This window comes from Patagioenas fasciata, chromosome 3, assembly GCF_037038585.1.
Source record: "Patagioenas fasciata isolate bPatFas1 chromosome 3, bPatFas1.hap1, whole genome shotgun sequence".
NCBI lineage: Eukaryota > Metazoa > Chordata > Aves > Columbiformes > Columbidae > Patagioenas > Patagioenas fasciata.
In genome coordinates, this window is record NC_092522.1 from 62,341,773 (window position 1) to 62,359,287 (window position 17,515).

Sequence of the window (17,515 nt, forward strand, 5' to 3'; positions counted from 1 at the left end):
CCTCTTTCCACATTCTCAGGATTTTGTGCTTCTTGGCTGGAGGTCAAGAGAGTAATTTCTTTTCTGCTAGAGACATGATCCTGACTCTTAACAGATGTAAACATCAGTGAATGTACGGGGGAAAAAAAAAGTCCTTGTTGAATCCTTGTTGTAAGGAACATGGGATGTACTTAGATCAGTCAGTTTAAGGCACTGCTTTCAAAAACCTGGTTTTTAGTAATTTGGATTGCTGTACCCTCAGAGATGAAACCACTGTTCTCTGATTGGGGTTAAACTGGAAGAGACTGGGGGACGAAATTACCCTGATGCGAGGGTGATCAGCAGTGAATGAAGGTTCAAGCACCAAATGCAGGTTTCATACACACTTCACCATATTTCCAGTCAATGAATACTTGATGTTTATCCCATATCAGTAATAATCAAAAGGAATTAAAGTTATATTTAACAATAAACACAGTTCGTAGTACTAAATTCTGTACTGTGGAGTTTGGCAATTATGATGTTTTTGTCTCCTTTCACTATATCCAAGTTTGTTTGTTTGTTTTTTAAGTACTTCTGACTGGAAACGTGCATGATTGCCACAAGGCCTAGCAAGTTCTAGCTAACTCACTGAAATGAGAAATTACACCAAGAAAAACTTAGCAGGAATTAACATTGTTTAGCCAGTTCTGCTGACTTGAGTTAAAGCTCAACTGCCCTTTGCTATCAAGGCAAGCAAGGGACAGGGGAGAAGTGCAAAGGAATTGCCGTAACACTTTATAAACAGCTTAATACATGTAAATGAAGCCTGCACAGATCAGTTCTTAGTTTTCAGGGTTCCAGCGGGAATATCTAGAAGTTTTGGGTTGGTTTTGTGTGTTTTCCTTTTTATGTGTGGGGTTTTTTATTTGTTCGCTGTTTTTTGTTTTAAATTCCAGAACACTAAGTTCATTTTTTCTACTGAAATCTAGGTCTTGTTTCAGTTTTATAAGAGCAAACTACTCAAGAATAAAAATGTTTTACAAGTGGCCTTTGTTTATTTTAGTTGCCTTTATCTGACCTCTTTGTAGGTCCATTTCCAAACAGACCTGTATATTGTCAATGCAGTAGCAGGAAAAATAACAGAAGGGAAGGAACGTGTTGGCTACTCATGCCCTGGGAACATCCAGAGGCAGGCTGGAGAAGTCTCTATGCCATCCTGCTGCACGGGGGCTTCTTACAAGGCCTGCTCATAGAGTTGCTGCATGGAGGTCACAAACCTTTCTGGTTTTTCAGTGGTCTGGCAAACTTAAAACACCTGTGGCAAGTGGCTACCTCCAACTCAGCTCCTGAATGAGCACAGCTATGCCTACACCTTCATCAGCCATCTGAAGATTTGATTCTACAGAATTTTATGCACAGGGACAACTTTAGAATTTAAGAAATAAATAAGAGCTAAGTTGTGTTTCAAAGCAAGTGTGTAAAAAAAATATGCATCTCTATCTATGTTGTCCAGACATTTTAGATCCTATACTATGCTCCATCACCCAGCACTGCTAGGAAGACAAGTTTCACTGGAACATAATGTACCTGTGAGCATTTTTTGCTTATTTCTTTTACTATGATGGAATTTAAAGATCTTAGATTGAACCAGGGCCATTTGATTAGGAGGTGGAGAAAGAAAGAAAGATAGGTTTGGAATTCAGTCTTAAGAAAACACTGTAGTCTGAAATGTACTTCAAGTTTAAAAAAAAGCCCGTACCAACCCTTCACTGACCTGGTCAAACAGCTGTTTGCCTGTCGTGTTTGGCTGGATGGCAAACTCCAGCTCTGCATCCATGGTAACAACTCGAACATTGACCTAAGGAGAAAAACAAAAAGCATTGTTTAAAATCTACTGAAAGCTATTTCTTGGTCTTAACACAGTACTTCGTGTACAACACAGTCTCCATGCTTTGATGCATTACCGGAACCGCTATAATATACACACTTAAGCCCCAGTTAGATTTGTGTTATCACACCAGCAAACTTAATTGAGGTACTGACTTTGCTGTCTTATCCAGATTATTCTGTGGGGTTTCCTACTCAACACAGGATTGGATTGAGCTTCTGGTTAAACAAGAGGACATTTTTCAGTTGACCGTTTCCAGGCCTAAAATCCCGTGTAATAAGGGCTCCCACGAGCGCATGGCATAGCTGCCTGCAGGCCATCCCTTGGATTACGAACGACCCTAATGACTAAATTAAATTTAAGACTTATAATTTAACTTCCATTTATATTAAAGCTGGAATTAATCTGAGGTTTTAAAGGCAAAAGGTTGCAGATTATTCTCACAAAGCAATCAGCATTAAGCCAACACATGGTCGTTCTTCCCCTCCTAAAATCTACTCAGCACACAAAAACAGAGGTTACAGGCTGATATACCACAGGGCAAAAGTTCACTAAGACATTGCTGTTAGCGAAGAAACAATATAAGCAGATTTACTACAATAGCAGAAGTAGACTGCAAGACAGAGGTTACTATTTGTAGGCAAGAGTGTTTAATGACAGAAAAAGTATATTTAGCAGGTTATCTGGAGACAAAAGCAGTAACCAGGCTTGCAGGGAATAGCATAAGGACAATCAAAACAGTAAATCAAGAAAGGATTATCTCCCAACTGTTCCAACTACAAAAGACTATATTGCTTGCAATATTATGCTATGTCTCAAAAAAAAAAAAAGAAAACAAAACAAACCCCAAACCACAAAAACACCCTAACACCCTCCCACCCCCCAAAAAACCAAACCAAACAAAACACACACGGAAAAGACCAACAAACCACAACACAAAACAACAAACTACAAACAAAACAAATTAAAACCAAACTGGGATAATTGTGTAGTATAGTTCAACTAACAAGTTAGATTTGTAGTTTGGTATTTTAAAGGAAAAAGAAGAAAAAGTGGACACGTAAAGGCAAGGCTAGACAACAGGTAAACTACACACAGATAATTTCATGACATTTTCTGACATTTTCTAGCATTTTATAAAGGCTACAGAAAGCCAGAGGTAACAGACCAGCAGAGCCTGCTACAGCGGTGGTACTGGTGCCTAGTGCAGATACACCCATTTTAATAAACAAGAGGAAGGGGCAAAAGAGAAATAGAACTGGTGACTGCAAAATCTTGACACTGCAGCAGTTTCCAGCCACTTAATTACATGTATTTAAACTCTAGGGTAAATGTCAGGTAAAACAATGTTACAGTTAACACAGAACTGTGAATAATACAAGTTGCCTCAGTGAGTTTCAGTCAAATATAAGAAATTTTTGCATTCCTTTTTTAATGAGACATGAAAGCATCAAGTGTCTCAGCCTCTATAGAGTTGTTTCTTACTCCCACTTTTTCCCAGATGACAGAGGACCCTCCTATAGAAAGATGACTGAAGGCAGTTTCCAAGTCATGGAACCCCAGAACTAAACCAGAAAACACAACTGCTTAGATGTCCTGTCACTTTCAAGCTGCATTTCTAAAGCAGTGTCCTTTACATTGTGAATTTTTAAAATTCTTCTAAAAGTAACAAGAAAGAACAAGCAAGAAAGGTTTTCTAAAAGCTCCTCTTCCCAGCTGTAGCATTTGGGTTTCATAAGGAAGCACAGAAGTATGCTTAAGGCTTTCTTCCTGTGCCTTAAGAACCAAAGGTTTCTCAAACAATGTTTCCAGCATAGGGGAAATTCAGATACCAAATTCTCAGGAACAGCAAGACTGCAATTTGAAGATGTGACCTTAAAAAACTCCTGTTGCTTAATCCCTCTCAACAATAAATCCCTAATCATATTCTAATCCTTTTCTACCCTCTTCAAGAAAACATATGCTCATAATCCGCAGTTTTGTATTGTGCAAGTTATTTGTACTTCTGGCTGAAACAACACGGTGGGTATAAAATAAGTATCACTTTACAAGATAAAGAAGTTGGAAAGGATGTGCTTACCACTCCTTACCAGAAAACCTGCAGGATGTTGCAGAATTCCAGTTAGTACCAGTACACTCATCTTTTACTTTAACTCCTTAGTAGTTATTTGCTAGTAAGAAAAAAAAAAAAAGTAGGCTCTCTGTATTACTCCATCCCTGAAAGCCCTTCTGGATATAGTCCCCTTTCTAAAGGATCAGCTACAAAGATATTTAATACTATATCCATCTCCCTGCTACCTCTTTTAAGAATTATTTTAGTATTAAGACCAAAAAATGAAGTCATCTGCTTTCTACTTCAATCATTTAAAGCCATAAGCACATAGGAACATGACTGCTTGGTTATCCAAAATCTTTCAAGGACACTTGGGGCATGAGGTAAAGATTAAGTTCTGTGTTCTCAGGGGGCTGAACAACCAGCAGGATAGAGAGCAATCCCCTGCTGTGCCCTCAGTCGAGCTGCTAGCCACACGGCAGGCAGAGCTAGAAGGGACAAAGACTTTAGCAGGTGTCACTTCAATGAGTTGATGGCTGCCTGGAAAAATCCTTCAAGTCTCCTTCCTGCCATATTAAGTCCTCTTGCTTCTCATCTCCAAACCTTAGCCTTGATTTCAAGAAGAACATCGTGCTTTTAACAGTGTTTCTAAATGGATGTCCAGTGACCACTCCACACAAGCTTTTCGCCACAGAGAAGCTAGTAATGAAGCAGGCAAACAGAGCTTAACCCACTTGAAAACCTGGTTTAGACAGTGTGAAGAAATCTTTCTCTGTTAGGTTGTCAGAAGATAAGTTTGGCATTCATCTCTGACCACGTGGAACTCCCCTTGGCGCCAAGACAATTAAATCAAAACCTAAGGTGCTAACCAATTCAATATATTGTTGGGGAGGAAAACAGGGAATAACTCAGATTAACTTCTATTGGCAACAAAAAAGAGCAAGACAGTTAAGACAACTTTCACAAGTGAAGTCCTGCTTAGCGTGCGTAGGCAAGGCAGGTCATTTGTAAGATCCCTACCAAATCTGGCCAAATCCAAAAAGGAAGCAGTTTTTAATTGTTTCAGAACAGAAGTGCTTGGAGTGGGGAGAAGAACACACAGCTGTTATACAAGAAATAGGTTTTTAAATGCACATAACATGCCAAAAATCCTGGACTGTAATACGTAACTTCCTTCTCAATAGGCTGATGCCTTAACACTTCACGATTATACTTTCATGTCTGAGACTAAAGGACTTAATGACAAATAAGGCCTTAGGAGGTTTGTTCGTGTGTACAAAAACACTACAGAATGCAGAGTTTTAATCTTGCCATGTCTTAGGATGCATAAAATTGCTAACAAATTTGATCCAGAAGGGAAAAGAAGTGCTGTTGAAACGGCAATGCCTTTTACATTAAAAGGAAAAAAGAGAAACTTAAGACCTTACTACACTGAACAACTGAGCACTAATTCCACAACTTCAGACTGTTGGGGGTAGACTGTAACATGTCACCTACATTTCAAACTGCAACAAGACAGTGAAAACAAAAATGAAAGATGGACCTGAAGAGAACTTCACAATGTAGTTTAAATAATCATAACACTACAGAAAGCTCTTGTACTAGAAGTTACAGTAGGTAGAATGGGATCTTCCTTGCTTTAGCAGAGCCCTCAAGTGATGCATTTAGTATTACTTTTTTTGTTTAGACAACATCTCTTCTAATGTTAAGTCAGTAGATCAAACCATGGGACACTGCAGCCTTTTGGAGACCATGCATCTAAATCGGAAAATTAAAGTGCCATTTGAAAAACATTCAGAAAATATTGTCTCTTAACAAGGCAACACATTGCCAACCAGCTCAATTTCTCTGTGTAAGATCCAAGACCTAGACAAGGAACAAAATATGACTGCCTCTTCAATCCCTTCCTCTCATAAATGCAGTTTCCATGTGTGTTGGACACTATGCATGCACAGGTAGTATTTTTTTCTAAAGTCTGACTCTCGAGCTACAGCCTGTTGGTCCAGAATCTGTCCCTGTTTGCAGGCAACTTTGAAGTCGACCATCCACCTCCTGATATTTAACTGCTCCACTGTAAAACATCAGGTGGAAAAGAAAAAGGTCCACACAGACCTCACAGTAAGCCACCACGGATATTTTGCATGCTGATGCATGAAATCCAATACCCCTTAAGTTCGCTTGCATAATAAAACACTTCAGTGAAACTATGAAGTTGTGCAAGTCATCGAAAATACCATACAATTTATTTCCAGTGAATCCATAAGATAAAGGGCAGTAAATACCAACTTTTATCCATATACACAGACAAACTAGTACTTAAATTTTTGCATGTCATTATGCACCTCTAAATGCCTCAGACAATGCTCAGGAATGTTTTCTTCCTCTTTCCAAGGAGGGATAAAGACAAGAGCCTTTCAAATTGCAGGTTTACAAATGCTAGTAAAGTATCTTTCCAAGTGGTGGCAATTAGCCCTATGATAATGGAGAAGCCTAGATACGCATGCCTTCTTTCTTCAGTCACTGGATGTCTGGAAACCCCAGGCAAGCAGCTAGTACATGTCAGCAGATCAACCACATAGCACAGAACAAAAATGGGGTTTTGAAGTGCTGCACCTGCACAGCACATACTGTGAAAAACCACGTGCAGGCCTGTCAGGCTTCCTAGCACATACTCAAACTGTATAGCACATGGATGTGCTTGTGCTGAAGGAATAATCATAGCACAGTTTGGGTTGGAAGGGACCTTCCAAGGTCATCTAGTCCAACCCCCCTGCAATGAGCAGGAACATCTTCAACCAGATCAGGTAGCTGAGAGCCCCATCCAGCCTGGCCTGCAATGTCTCCAGGGATGGGGCATCTACCATCTCTCTTGGCAACCTGTGCCAGTGTTTCGCCACCCTCATTGTAAAAAATTTCCTCCTCATGTCTAGCCTGAATCTACCCTCTTTTAGTTTAAAACCACTACCCCTTGTCCTGTTGTAACAGGCCCTACTAAAAAGTCTGTCCCCATCTTTCTTATAGGCCCCTTTTAAGTACTGGGAGGCTGCAACAAGGTCTCCCCAGAGCCTTCTCTTCTTCAGTTTGAAAAACTCCAATATGGCAGTCTTAATACATAAGAGAAAGTAGTGGTATTAAGAATATTATTAAGAAAGTAATAGCGTTAAGCTTGCATTCTCACTTCTGCAGGTCCGTGCACTATTTTTATTCTTCCACCACACAAACAATAACTACTACTGTACTTGTAATACATAACTGAACAAGCTTTTTGCCCTGAGTTGCAATGCAACTGCATAAACAAAGTAATTTCATTTCAACCTTAGCAACCAGAACTGTTCATAGCTGTGTGGAGTGATTAGGCACCTGTTAACAGGAAAAGCAGCATCAGAAGGGCACTGAAAGTGCTCTCTATTTTTCCACTTTCCATGCATTACTGTTTTTTTGGTTCCAGGCCAAATAGCAAAAACTATTGTGCTAGTTGACGGATTAACTGTAGTCCCAGCTCCCGGAAACTGTTTTGGGAAAGTTTTCAATTTGAATTAAGGGGAACAAAACAAAACAACCCAAAATCTAGAGGCTCCAGAGCTCAGAGCTGACCTGCTAACACTTCAGCATCTGCACTTCTCTGTCCTCCACAAGTTACTGAAGGCAACAGGTTCACAGGTACAGAAGGCACAGTTCAGAGACTGTGGAGGGGAGATGACAACTCTGGGAAGGGAAGTAGCTTGAATAACACAAGAAACTGGAGAGATAAGTTCATTTTATTATATTATTCTTTAGTAACTATAAACAACAACATGTACATCTCAGCCAGTGTGCTGATTTGACTGAAAATGAGTTAATTTTCTTCATGCAGTTATAAACATTTTTTTTCCATAGCTAGTACAATCATTGTTTGAAGTTAGTTTGAGAACAAGAAGATAACACCCCAGCACAGAGTTAATGTTTTTAATTGCTCTCGTCTGAGAGCCAAGGATTTTTTAAGCACTCCATCCACAGGTGTGAGGTGGCTAGAAAGGGGGGCATAGATGGGGCAGAGCTTGACTGACATCCACACTGATCAATAAGAGGATTTCATCCCATTAGCATCATCCTTCATATTTAAAGAGAGTCGGCATCTTCCAGCTTCCTCTTCTCTTTGCTCTCTTTTTGTCACAGTCAGGATGGAGACCTGTTTGGGTGAGTCCTGTTTGGGAGTTTCTTTGGTTTGGCCTTTTGCCGTCCTGCCATTTTGCAGAGGCCTCTGGGCCTTTCTGCCTTTTTCTTTTCTTCTCTCTGTGGGATGGGCTGTTTAGTGCAGACAGAGTTTGTGAGGAATTGCATTGAGTATCTTTTATATTCTTTTTCTATTTTATATATATATATACATATATATATACATATATATATATATATATATATATTTACTAGTAGCATATGAGTACTTTGTTATTTTATTAAACTGTGTTTATCTCAATCCAAGTTTCTCCCTTTTCATTCTCTCCCCTATTTGGGGGGTGAGGGAGAGTGAGCAAGCAGCTATCACGGTTATATTGCTAGCTTGGATTAAACCACGACAGCTAGTCATTCGGTTTAGTTTTAGGTAGTTCAACAACGAACGGGGAGTTGGACTCTACGATCCTTATGGGTCCCTTCCAACTTGAGATATTCTATGATTCAATGTCAAGAACACAGCACTTGCAGCCAGTTCTGTTTCTTCTCTGACAGAATAACCTGCCTGATGGATCAAATCTCATCTAGTAACATATTTGATATGGTGCCATATGACCTAGGCTAGGTATACAACAAATATGAGCCATGTGAAATCACAACTGAATGACAAGCTGTGCACCTAAATCCTCCAAATGTCTCAAAGAAGGAGACAGTGTCATGAGTTTCGAGTCAACAATCAGTTCCATTCACTGCTGCAGGATTGCCAAAGCAAATCTCCCAGTTGGGCTCAGCATTTTCCTCTTGCTGGAGCAACTGCAGGGACACGTATTCTTACTTGTTCATGGCGGGTCAAGGCCTTGAAAGGGGGATGTGTGTGGTGGGGTGGAAGGAGTAAGAAAATGCACTGAAGTGTTCTCATGATCCCTGTAAGTCAGAGTGTACTTACAAGTCCACAAACAGCACCCAGTCAAGAACTAAAAAACTGTTTAGGAGAACTGGGGTAGAACTCAAAGATCTTAGTAGGTCTGAGAAATAGTGACAGGTGTTACACTTGGAGTAGTGACAATGGACAAGAGGCAGACAAAGACATGAACAAATTACAGGCTTGCAAACAATAGGCTACAGCAGGACTGTAGACAAGGATGTGGTCTATTATAATCCCCAGAAAAAACAATGTTTCCTGGTGTGATGCTATTGCATAGAAGGGGAAAAAAAAAAAAAAAAAAAAAAAATCACATTCTTGCGTGTATTTGTCAGCGGAAGCATTACAGGAGGTGACTGTTCTGTTCTGCTTGCCTGATGACTTGCCAGCTGGAATGCTGTCACCCAAATTTGAATGCTTCTTTTGGAAGGGAGCAAGTTAATCAAGGAAAGTGTACACTAATCTGGAGGTCAGGTGCTTTTGGATTCGTAGAGTTTTTGTTGTTGTTGTTTTGGTTTTGTTTCAAACTGGAGTTGATTTCTTAGCGTGGTACTGATCACTTCCAAATGGAAGTTGTATGAAACATGAAGGGTTTATAGAGAAGACAGCAACTTTTAAACCCACAATGAAGAAAACACTAAAAAGCCCTCTTATTTTGCAGGCTGGGTAACAGGAAAAGAAACAATAATTGCTGGAGTGGTAAGATATTGGGATACTACATAACCACTTCCATGTAGCCTGGAGACAACATAGGTTCAAGTCCTAGACAGTGCTACATTTTTATGATTTAAGGGATCTCTAAGAAGCTAAAATGAGAAGACAAATGACAAACCTACAATTTCTCTTCTGTGGGAAGGAGAATCTGATTTCTGTGACAGTGGGAAAGAGATGTACAGCACAACCCTGAAGAAAGCCTTTCAGTACCAACCACATGCTCCTCCCCTGCTCCCATGCCAGAATCCTTTCTGCACTCCCTTCCCAACACCGAGCATTTCAGAAGGGGCAGTGGCAGGACAGCAAAGCAGTCCTGAGCATTGCCTTCCACACTGCGCAGCACACAGTCTGCTGACATGGGAGAAAACAGCATCATCAGTTCACAAAACATGAATAGGGGCCAGCCTTGCTGGCATTCACTTGACTGACAAAGCAAGCCCATTGCATTGACTTAATCGGCTCAGTTTCTCAGCATACTGTCTTAAATCAAGGAGACCTGACTGTGAACTGAAGGATGTGTTCCATTTCAGATCTCATTGTGTTAAACATTGCTTCCTCATTGCAAATAAAGGGGAGCATTAAGTCACGTTCCACTGGAATTCCTTCGAGTCTGTGAAGCAGAAGTAGGTCCTACTGCACTTGCAACAGGTAAAATTAAGAGTTGAATAGGCAGGTCTTTGCTCCTTAAAACCTTCCTCACCTTCCCATGACAGGGGTAAATTCCACTGAGGGTAAGTACAGTTGTATATAATAATCTAGAAAGCTAGTAGTTGCTTCAAAATTGTCCAGCATAGTTGTTAGCCTTAACTACTAGACAACTTTAATGCAACTGCTTGTACAACCATTTGTTTTTCAGTAGCAATCCTCAGTATTTCAGGAGCAATAGCTATATCAGCTATACTTAACTGAAATGTCTTAAGTTTACTCTAGGCAACAGGAGCCCAAGTATTTGCTGCTCTCATGTAATGTGACTAAGCTTAACAACTTACGTGGAAGCTTTTCTGAAAAGAGAAGCAGTACTTTGAGGAGAAGCCAAGAATAATTTTGAAAAGAAATCTGAAAGCCAGATATGAAGCAGGGTGAGGGGGAGGCTCATGTGGGCAGGAAAACCTTGAATACCCAGGTCTGAGGAGTCATCCAGAAATTCCAGTTTTACCAAAGCAGGCTGAATTTTCAGAACAAACTTCCCCCTCCCCAACAGCATACACAAAGACATCACAAGTAAGCCAACTCGTTGAGTTTGCTTTTGCAGCCAGATCACTTGTCTCTTCTTCATGAGACAGCACAAAACCTTCCTTCTAGTCAAACATGAAAATAATCCCAGAACATAAATTCAAACATTTTCAGTTTATTTGTGCAGAAGAAGATGCCATACTAAATTACACTCCTATCTCAGTTCCCTTAACCAAAGCCTGATATATCTTCTGTCAGCATATAACTGCATAGCAGGCATCTGCGTGAAAAGCTGAGAAGCAGCCATGGCTGCAAATCAGTTCTTTATCTTTGGTCAAGCAATAATGCTGTGCGTGCCAGACCATGAAGATTTCACGCAGGTGTGGCAAGTGCATGTGACCCTGCTTCTCTGACGGCACTGGCTCCCAACTGACTAGACCTTGGTCAGACATCCAGTGTTCTCCACCCGTGGTCAGCTCTGTACAGCTAGTGTTAATCGCTCAGTGAAACAGTAAAACCAAGCAAGCACTCTTCTGAGACAAAAGACTTTTTCACCCACCAAAGTTTCACCCAACTCTTTCCTAACAAGCAAACTGCATCATTCTGCCTCGAGTTAGGAAAAAGTTGAAAAACTGAGAGACAAAGGCCTTTTAAAAATGTTAAAATCCAATTTTTAAGTCTAAAATTTCCTAGAGACAGCCCTGTGTTCTGGCAAGACATAAAGCAATGCAGTTTAAGCCTGAAAGGCCTCAGGATATTGCCTTTAAAAAAAAAGCCCTGTACACTTAGGGAGCCCAGATGTTTTTCATGCAAAACACTTGCTCTCACTTTCTTTGAAAGAGGTAGGAATGGTTTACTCTGAACACAGACGAGGTTAGGAAGTACCAGGAGGGTTTATGGTGTTCTGTTGAAATACATTAACATTCACTTTAAAGACTCTCTGATGCTGTATAGTACTCCATTAGCATTGCCGGAGTATCTGTGTACAAGCAGCAGTCTGTTCTTCAGAGAAGTAACACACAGCCAGTGACAGCAGGCTCAAGACAGCACTGCTGCTGGATGAGCCATTTGCCCTCAAAGGATGTCGGGATGGATTTAGGAACACAGGCTGCAGCAACAACAGATCTTTTGTACCTAAAATATAAATACAGAGGGAAGCTACAGGACACTGGATCAAACTCCTTCATACACAGGCTGTTTTATCATGACAGCTGTTCATCTAATTAAACATAATGAAGTTGCGAGACTAAGGCTTTAGACATGAAGTTTGAAGAAAGACCCCAAAGCAATCCTCAAATAAGCTTTATCTCAAGAAGTCACTCCGAGTCCACAATGAATCAGACAAACTTTTGTGGTATTTCATCAGAAACATCAGAATGGGGCCAAGTGCAGATAATAAAAAGGTTTAAGACCTCAAGGTTTACTCTATTTAAGAATCTTTTAAACAATTTAACATCTCCAATATTTATGTGAATTCGCTACATGAAGTAATATGATCTTTCTGCAATCCTCACAAGGGAAAACAAAATAAATTAGTATCTTATAATCTTGATCTAGAACACAAACACCATTTCAAACCTCTGTTTGGCTTTTTCATTCTGAAACAACAGGCACGCAACAATTTGTGCAGAAGCTGAACTTTGTAGTACCAAGGTACAACAAACAGGGGCAGGGTCTGAAGGCGTGAGTAACCAAAATAAAAAATATAATAGCCTCAGAGCTTCCCCTGAATCTATGCACCAATACTGGTTCCTTTTATTCCAAAGCTTATGCAGAGGCATAGCTTCTAGAGAGCAACTTGCATGGAAAACCCAGAGCCATTCTGAAGAGTTAAAAGCCTGACACAGACCCACCTAGAGACCAGGCAACAACACAGTGTGTCAGTGCAACGCTGCTGGAAGAGCAGCACGTTATCCTGGAGCAGGACAGGCTGTGTGAACAAAAGGAGACTCTATGACTTACTCTCTCACACGATTATGCCCTGAGAGTTTAAGGGGACCAAGAACCGAATGCTGGAGAAGTGTTCTCAACAACTGTATTCCTCTCAGATGGAGACATCACAGGATGCAAAGCACTATTTTCATGAGGTGTGAACTGAAAAAAAGCTCAAGGATGTTCAAAGGCATGGAATAATTTCCATGCAAGGATCAACTAAGCTGGTTGGGACTTCTCAGTTTGGAAGAAAATTAACTGAGGCTACAATGTAAGAGCACGTAAGTTACACAAAGAGCATGGACAAGGACCATGTGTTCATTGCTCTACCCATAGCATAATTACAGGGCATCCACACTCTAAACAAGAAAAACATTTTTTCAAATAGTGCTCTAGCAAGGAGTTTCGTAGATAACCTTCATATTGTTTGGAAAGTTATCTAGGACAGCCTCTGTTGAAGCATACTGTGGATGCTGGAGTTCACATGGTTTCAAGGGGAAACAGGACAAGTTCACAGAAATCCATTTAGTAACTCATTATGTAGGAACTTTCAACCTCCAATACCTCAGCAGCTCTGAGGAATGCAACAATGCATGTCTTTGAAATGCTCTTCCTCAGGCATCAGCTTTTGGCCAACATCGGAGCTATACACTTAGGCTACAGGGGCTTTCTGCCTGACCCAGCAAGGCCAGCGCTGTTCTTACAGAAGTCAAAGTGCAGAGGGAACATGAACTCCATTTACTTAAGGAAAAATGGCAGAGTAACAACTCACACAAGGCCCAGTAATTATGTAAGTTCTTTCTGTATTCTATATATGATTCCATTTGTCAAAGAGGGATTTACTGATTCAATACCCCACCCTTCTGTTTCACCTCTTCCACAATCAGGCTTTTCCATTTTACCTCATGGACTTCATTGGAATGTACCATGGGGCATTCATGAAATTTATGAGTGGGACTATGTGAGGTGATCACCTCTGATAGCTTGATATAATCTGATCTACGTCCAACACACTACAATGCTTACACTTCCCAACAAAGTACTTCAAACAGTATGCAACAGGTACTATTTGCTCCTAGATAAAGGTAGGTCATTGCAAGTCCTGGAATGTCACCTAAGCACGAAGAGATTGCTCTTGAGAAGTTATAGATCATACAGAAAAAATTATTGTGAGGGGGCAAAATAACCCTTCCAGAGCCCTAAAACAGCCTGTGGGCTTCTGAGATGAAACTCTTCACAGGCCCTTCTCTATAGAAGTGTGATGGCAAACAAATAAGCACCAGTGATTCCAAAAGTGTGCCCAGAGCACAGTGGGGGCTGAAAAAGTAACTTTCAAAAGTCTGACTGCATGGCTGTATCAGTTTTTAAAGGGGAAAACTATTCTCTCCCACACAAAGATCACCAAATATCAATTATGCAAATCCACCCACCAATTCACACCATATACTTTGTGCACCATGAACTTTCTATAATCGCTTATCTCTTACAAAGACAACAAGTTAAGCAAGCTAAGCTTTCACAATTAAATTGTATTCAGCTAAATGTTAAAGAATAACTTCAGCTCCCACAAAGAACTCTGAAGCCCAGATCTTACAGTACAAACTTTGAAGTCCTCTGCTGGACTGCACAGGTTAACTTCAGGCACCCCAATACAAATGTGAGATTCTTTATAATCTCTACAGCTTCAGGTAGGAGGCAGCTCACACAGCTGCTCTGTGCACCTGCAGAACAATGGTCTCTTGGTGTAATGGAGGAGCTGTAGACCCATTTCATAAGCCTGCTCAAGATTCATCAACTGAGTGTCCATCCACTCACATCCCCAGAGGAGCCTTTCTCACTCACATTCCAGGCTGAGGTTAGAACCACCACAGCAAACAAGGACATTTTAATGCAAAAATTAAGAGGAAGAGACCATGATAGCAATGCTTCTGAGCTTTACACAACAAAAATAAAGTGGGAGAGAGAAGCAAGTGCACAATAAACGTCTCTCAAACAGGGAAATTCCCTACTCCCTTCTTGAAGCTAGCAGAAGGCTACAGACCTTGTGTTGGGGTGGCAGGACAGGAAGTAGCCAAATACAAGTCCTTGGTCATCAAGCAACAATTTATCTCACTTACTCAATTACAAGATGAGAATCGTGCATTTTAACTCTTAGACCCAGGATTTTTATTTAACTGGCAGCTGAAAGTACCAGGTGCTCATCAGTTCCAGCTGAGCACACAGCTGCTACTCATGCTCTCTCAAAGATGACAGCAGATGCAGAGAAAGCAGACAACTTCTTCCCCACTACACAGTAGGAACTAAAAAGAGAAACAAAATCTCAATCTGAATAGATGAGCAGCATGGAGACAATAAGGTTAGCTGTTACACTGAGCTACACCGTGTTTCCAGCCTCACATAACAAGAATTTTCTCCTTTTTCTAGGGGAAAGGATCCCATACGCTGCTCAGTAAAAGCCAGAGACTTTGGTTGCTCCTGCAAAGAGCTATACTTCTCAGCTCACAGACTAAATGTTACCTAATGCTAAAACCAGGCTTCAAAGCAAGCACACAACACAGCTAAAATACATTACTTAACACAGTGTGCAGCGTGGTTCAGTGATCTTAGGCAGCATTGCCTTCCTTCAAGGTCAACTGAGTGATCATGGGATTTACAGTGTGCATAAAGCTCTTCAGACACTCTGTGCCAAACAAGAACAACTCTGATGTGGGAATCTTCAGTGGTCATCAAGAAGTCTTATTCTCAAAAAGTCCTGACATACCACAGCTTTTTTTTTTTGTGGACAGAAGACGTTCATGTGGGCGGAGGGAGGGAGGGAGGGAGAAGAACAGGAAGGCTTATCTCCCCCACTCTGCTCTTTAAGAAGGCTAAGAAATTATTTAAGTAGTGACTAACATAACAGTTAACACCCTTGATATTTCTGCAGCAGTTAATGTCCCAAAGCACACTGCCCTCAGAAATGCTTACTCAGCTCATGCAGTAATTCAGGTTTTTGGCAGAACCCTGAGCTCATTCTCTTTAAACGTTAGTCATCTATGAACTACTCCCTAAATTCACTATTAATAGAATCCTCCACCTTCCTTTTGCAGCTATGAGTGGGAGTTATCACATTTGGCAAATGGAAGCTCCCTTACATTTCCATTTTGCACCAGAGTATACACCTCCTGGTATCAAGTAAGTACACCAGACTATCTGATGTACTGTAATTGGTACTTACAAGGAAAGAATTAAGATTTTATTCCTGACCAAATCTATAGCTATTCATAAGCTAAGAGTTATTTTAATTAATTATGAGCACTTCAGGATATGAAAAAATATTTTTCAGTCCAGTTAGAGCAATCTACTGTGAAGAACCCAGAGATATACCTACTATGTGTAGTTAAAAGATATCCAGTCAATAATAAATTGGGAGAATCTGGCAACAATTAGTATTATTTTTATTTAGAAAAAAAATCCTGTCACTATACTTGGTGTCTCTTTGGCATGGCTTATCATAAACTTGTCGAATTTTAATACCATAATCTGTTCACAGACAGCTAAGAGTTCTGCAGATGACTTGCATGCTGCCTTCAAGTTCCTTTTCCAGAATTCATGTATATTAAACATCAAACATGTACGGAGGACTCGTCTAACGACTTAATGCCTAGCACACACTAGCACATAATTAACAACACAGGGCTGGGAAAACCTTTTGAGTCATCAGTTCCAATTCCCTACTCCTACAGACACCAGCATCAAGTTGTATCCTTGTCAAATTTTATCTTACGGGATGTTAGGTCTTGGAATAGTCTCCTAATAAAACCAACAGGGCGAAGGGTGGCAAGGGGGAAACCCCATCCACAAAAAAAAGTCCACCATGCTTAACTGCTTTGATGTTTAAAAGTCTCTTAAACTACAAGTTCTGCTTAAAGCGGTTCTTCCGTCTCTTTTGCATTTAAGCCCCTTACATTTTTTTAGCAAGTGAAGTGACTTTTTAAATTCTACCAGGCTCGGCTAGCCAAGTACCATCTTATCATGAGGTGGCTTTCTGCCTCTAGTCACCCCAAAACCCTTCTCTAAGTTCTGCTTTGAATTTGTGTCTCTTGGACACAGACACGTGCAAACTATATGCAAGGAAAGGCTTCATTTCTTGTAAAGCTTTAAGTCTCCCCCCTGCCCCAAGACGAAACAAACAAAAATAATCCACCTTTGATAAAGTAACAGAGAATGCTGGTAGGTCAGATCAAATTAACAGCTCTACAGACCAGAGATCATGTTTCCTTCTTCTCCTGTAAGCAATGTTCATTAGCCAACAACTGTGCTGCTCTAGCCACAATTTATTAGATTGGTTTGGTTTCCAAAAGGATATAATTCAGCTAAAGCACCATCCATTCCATGAGTCAAACAGAAATGAACTAGGAACATGCGTTTAGGAAAAATGCAGAGAGCACACAGACACTCCAGTAATGAAACGATGCAAGGCTGAGCAAATGAGTTTATTTAGTATTTCACGTGTTTTCAGATAGCACAGCAAGATTTGGACAAGATGACATCTCTTGCATTTCCTTACATAATAATTCATCACCTGTGAAGCCTAATGAACCACTGTACAGACAAGATGGAAATTATGTACCTGAACTGTTGATGAACTCTCAGCCATACCTTATGCACTGGGTACAGCAAGTTGGCTCACCTCTGAGAGATTTTGTTACTTTTTACCTGGCATTAAATTATAAATTAACAC

The 17,515-nt window shown here is 40.4% G+C and overlaps 1 protein-coding gene across 2 annotated transcripts in view; it reads right to left on the reverse strand.

Annotated features, from left to right (window-relative positions):
* The window catches only part of EZR (ezrin), a 38,070-nt gene that overhangs the window by 17,511 nt on the left and 3,044 nt on the right, over nt 1-17,515 (reverse strand). For both annotated transcript variants that reach the window (XM_065833681.2, XM_065833680.2), the window contains exon 3: nt 1,736-1,819. In XM_065833681.2, the coding sequence (XP_065689753.1) occupies nt 1,736-1,819 (84 nt within the window). The remainder of the gene's footprint in view (nt 1-1,735; nt 1,820-17,515) is intronic.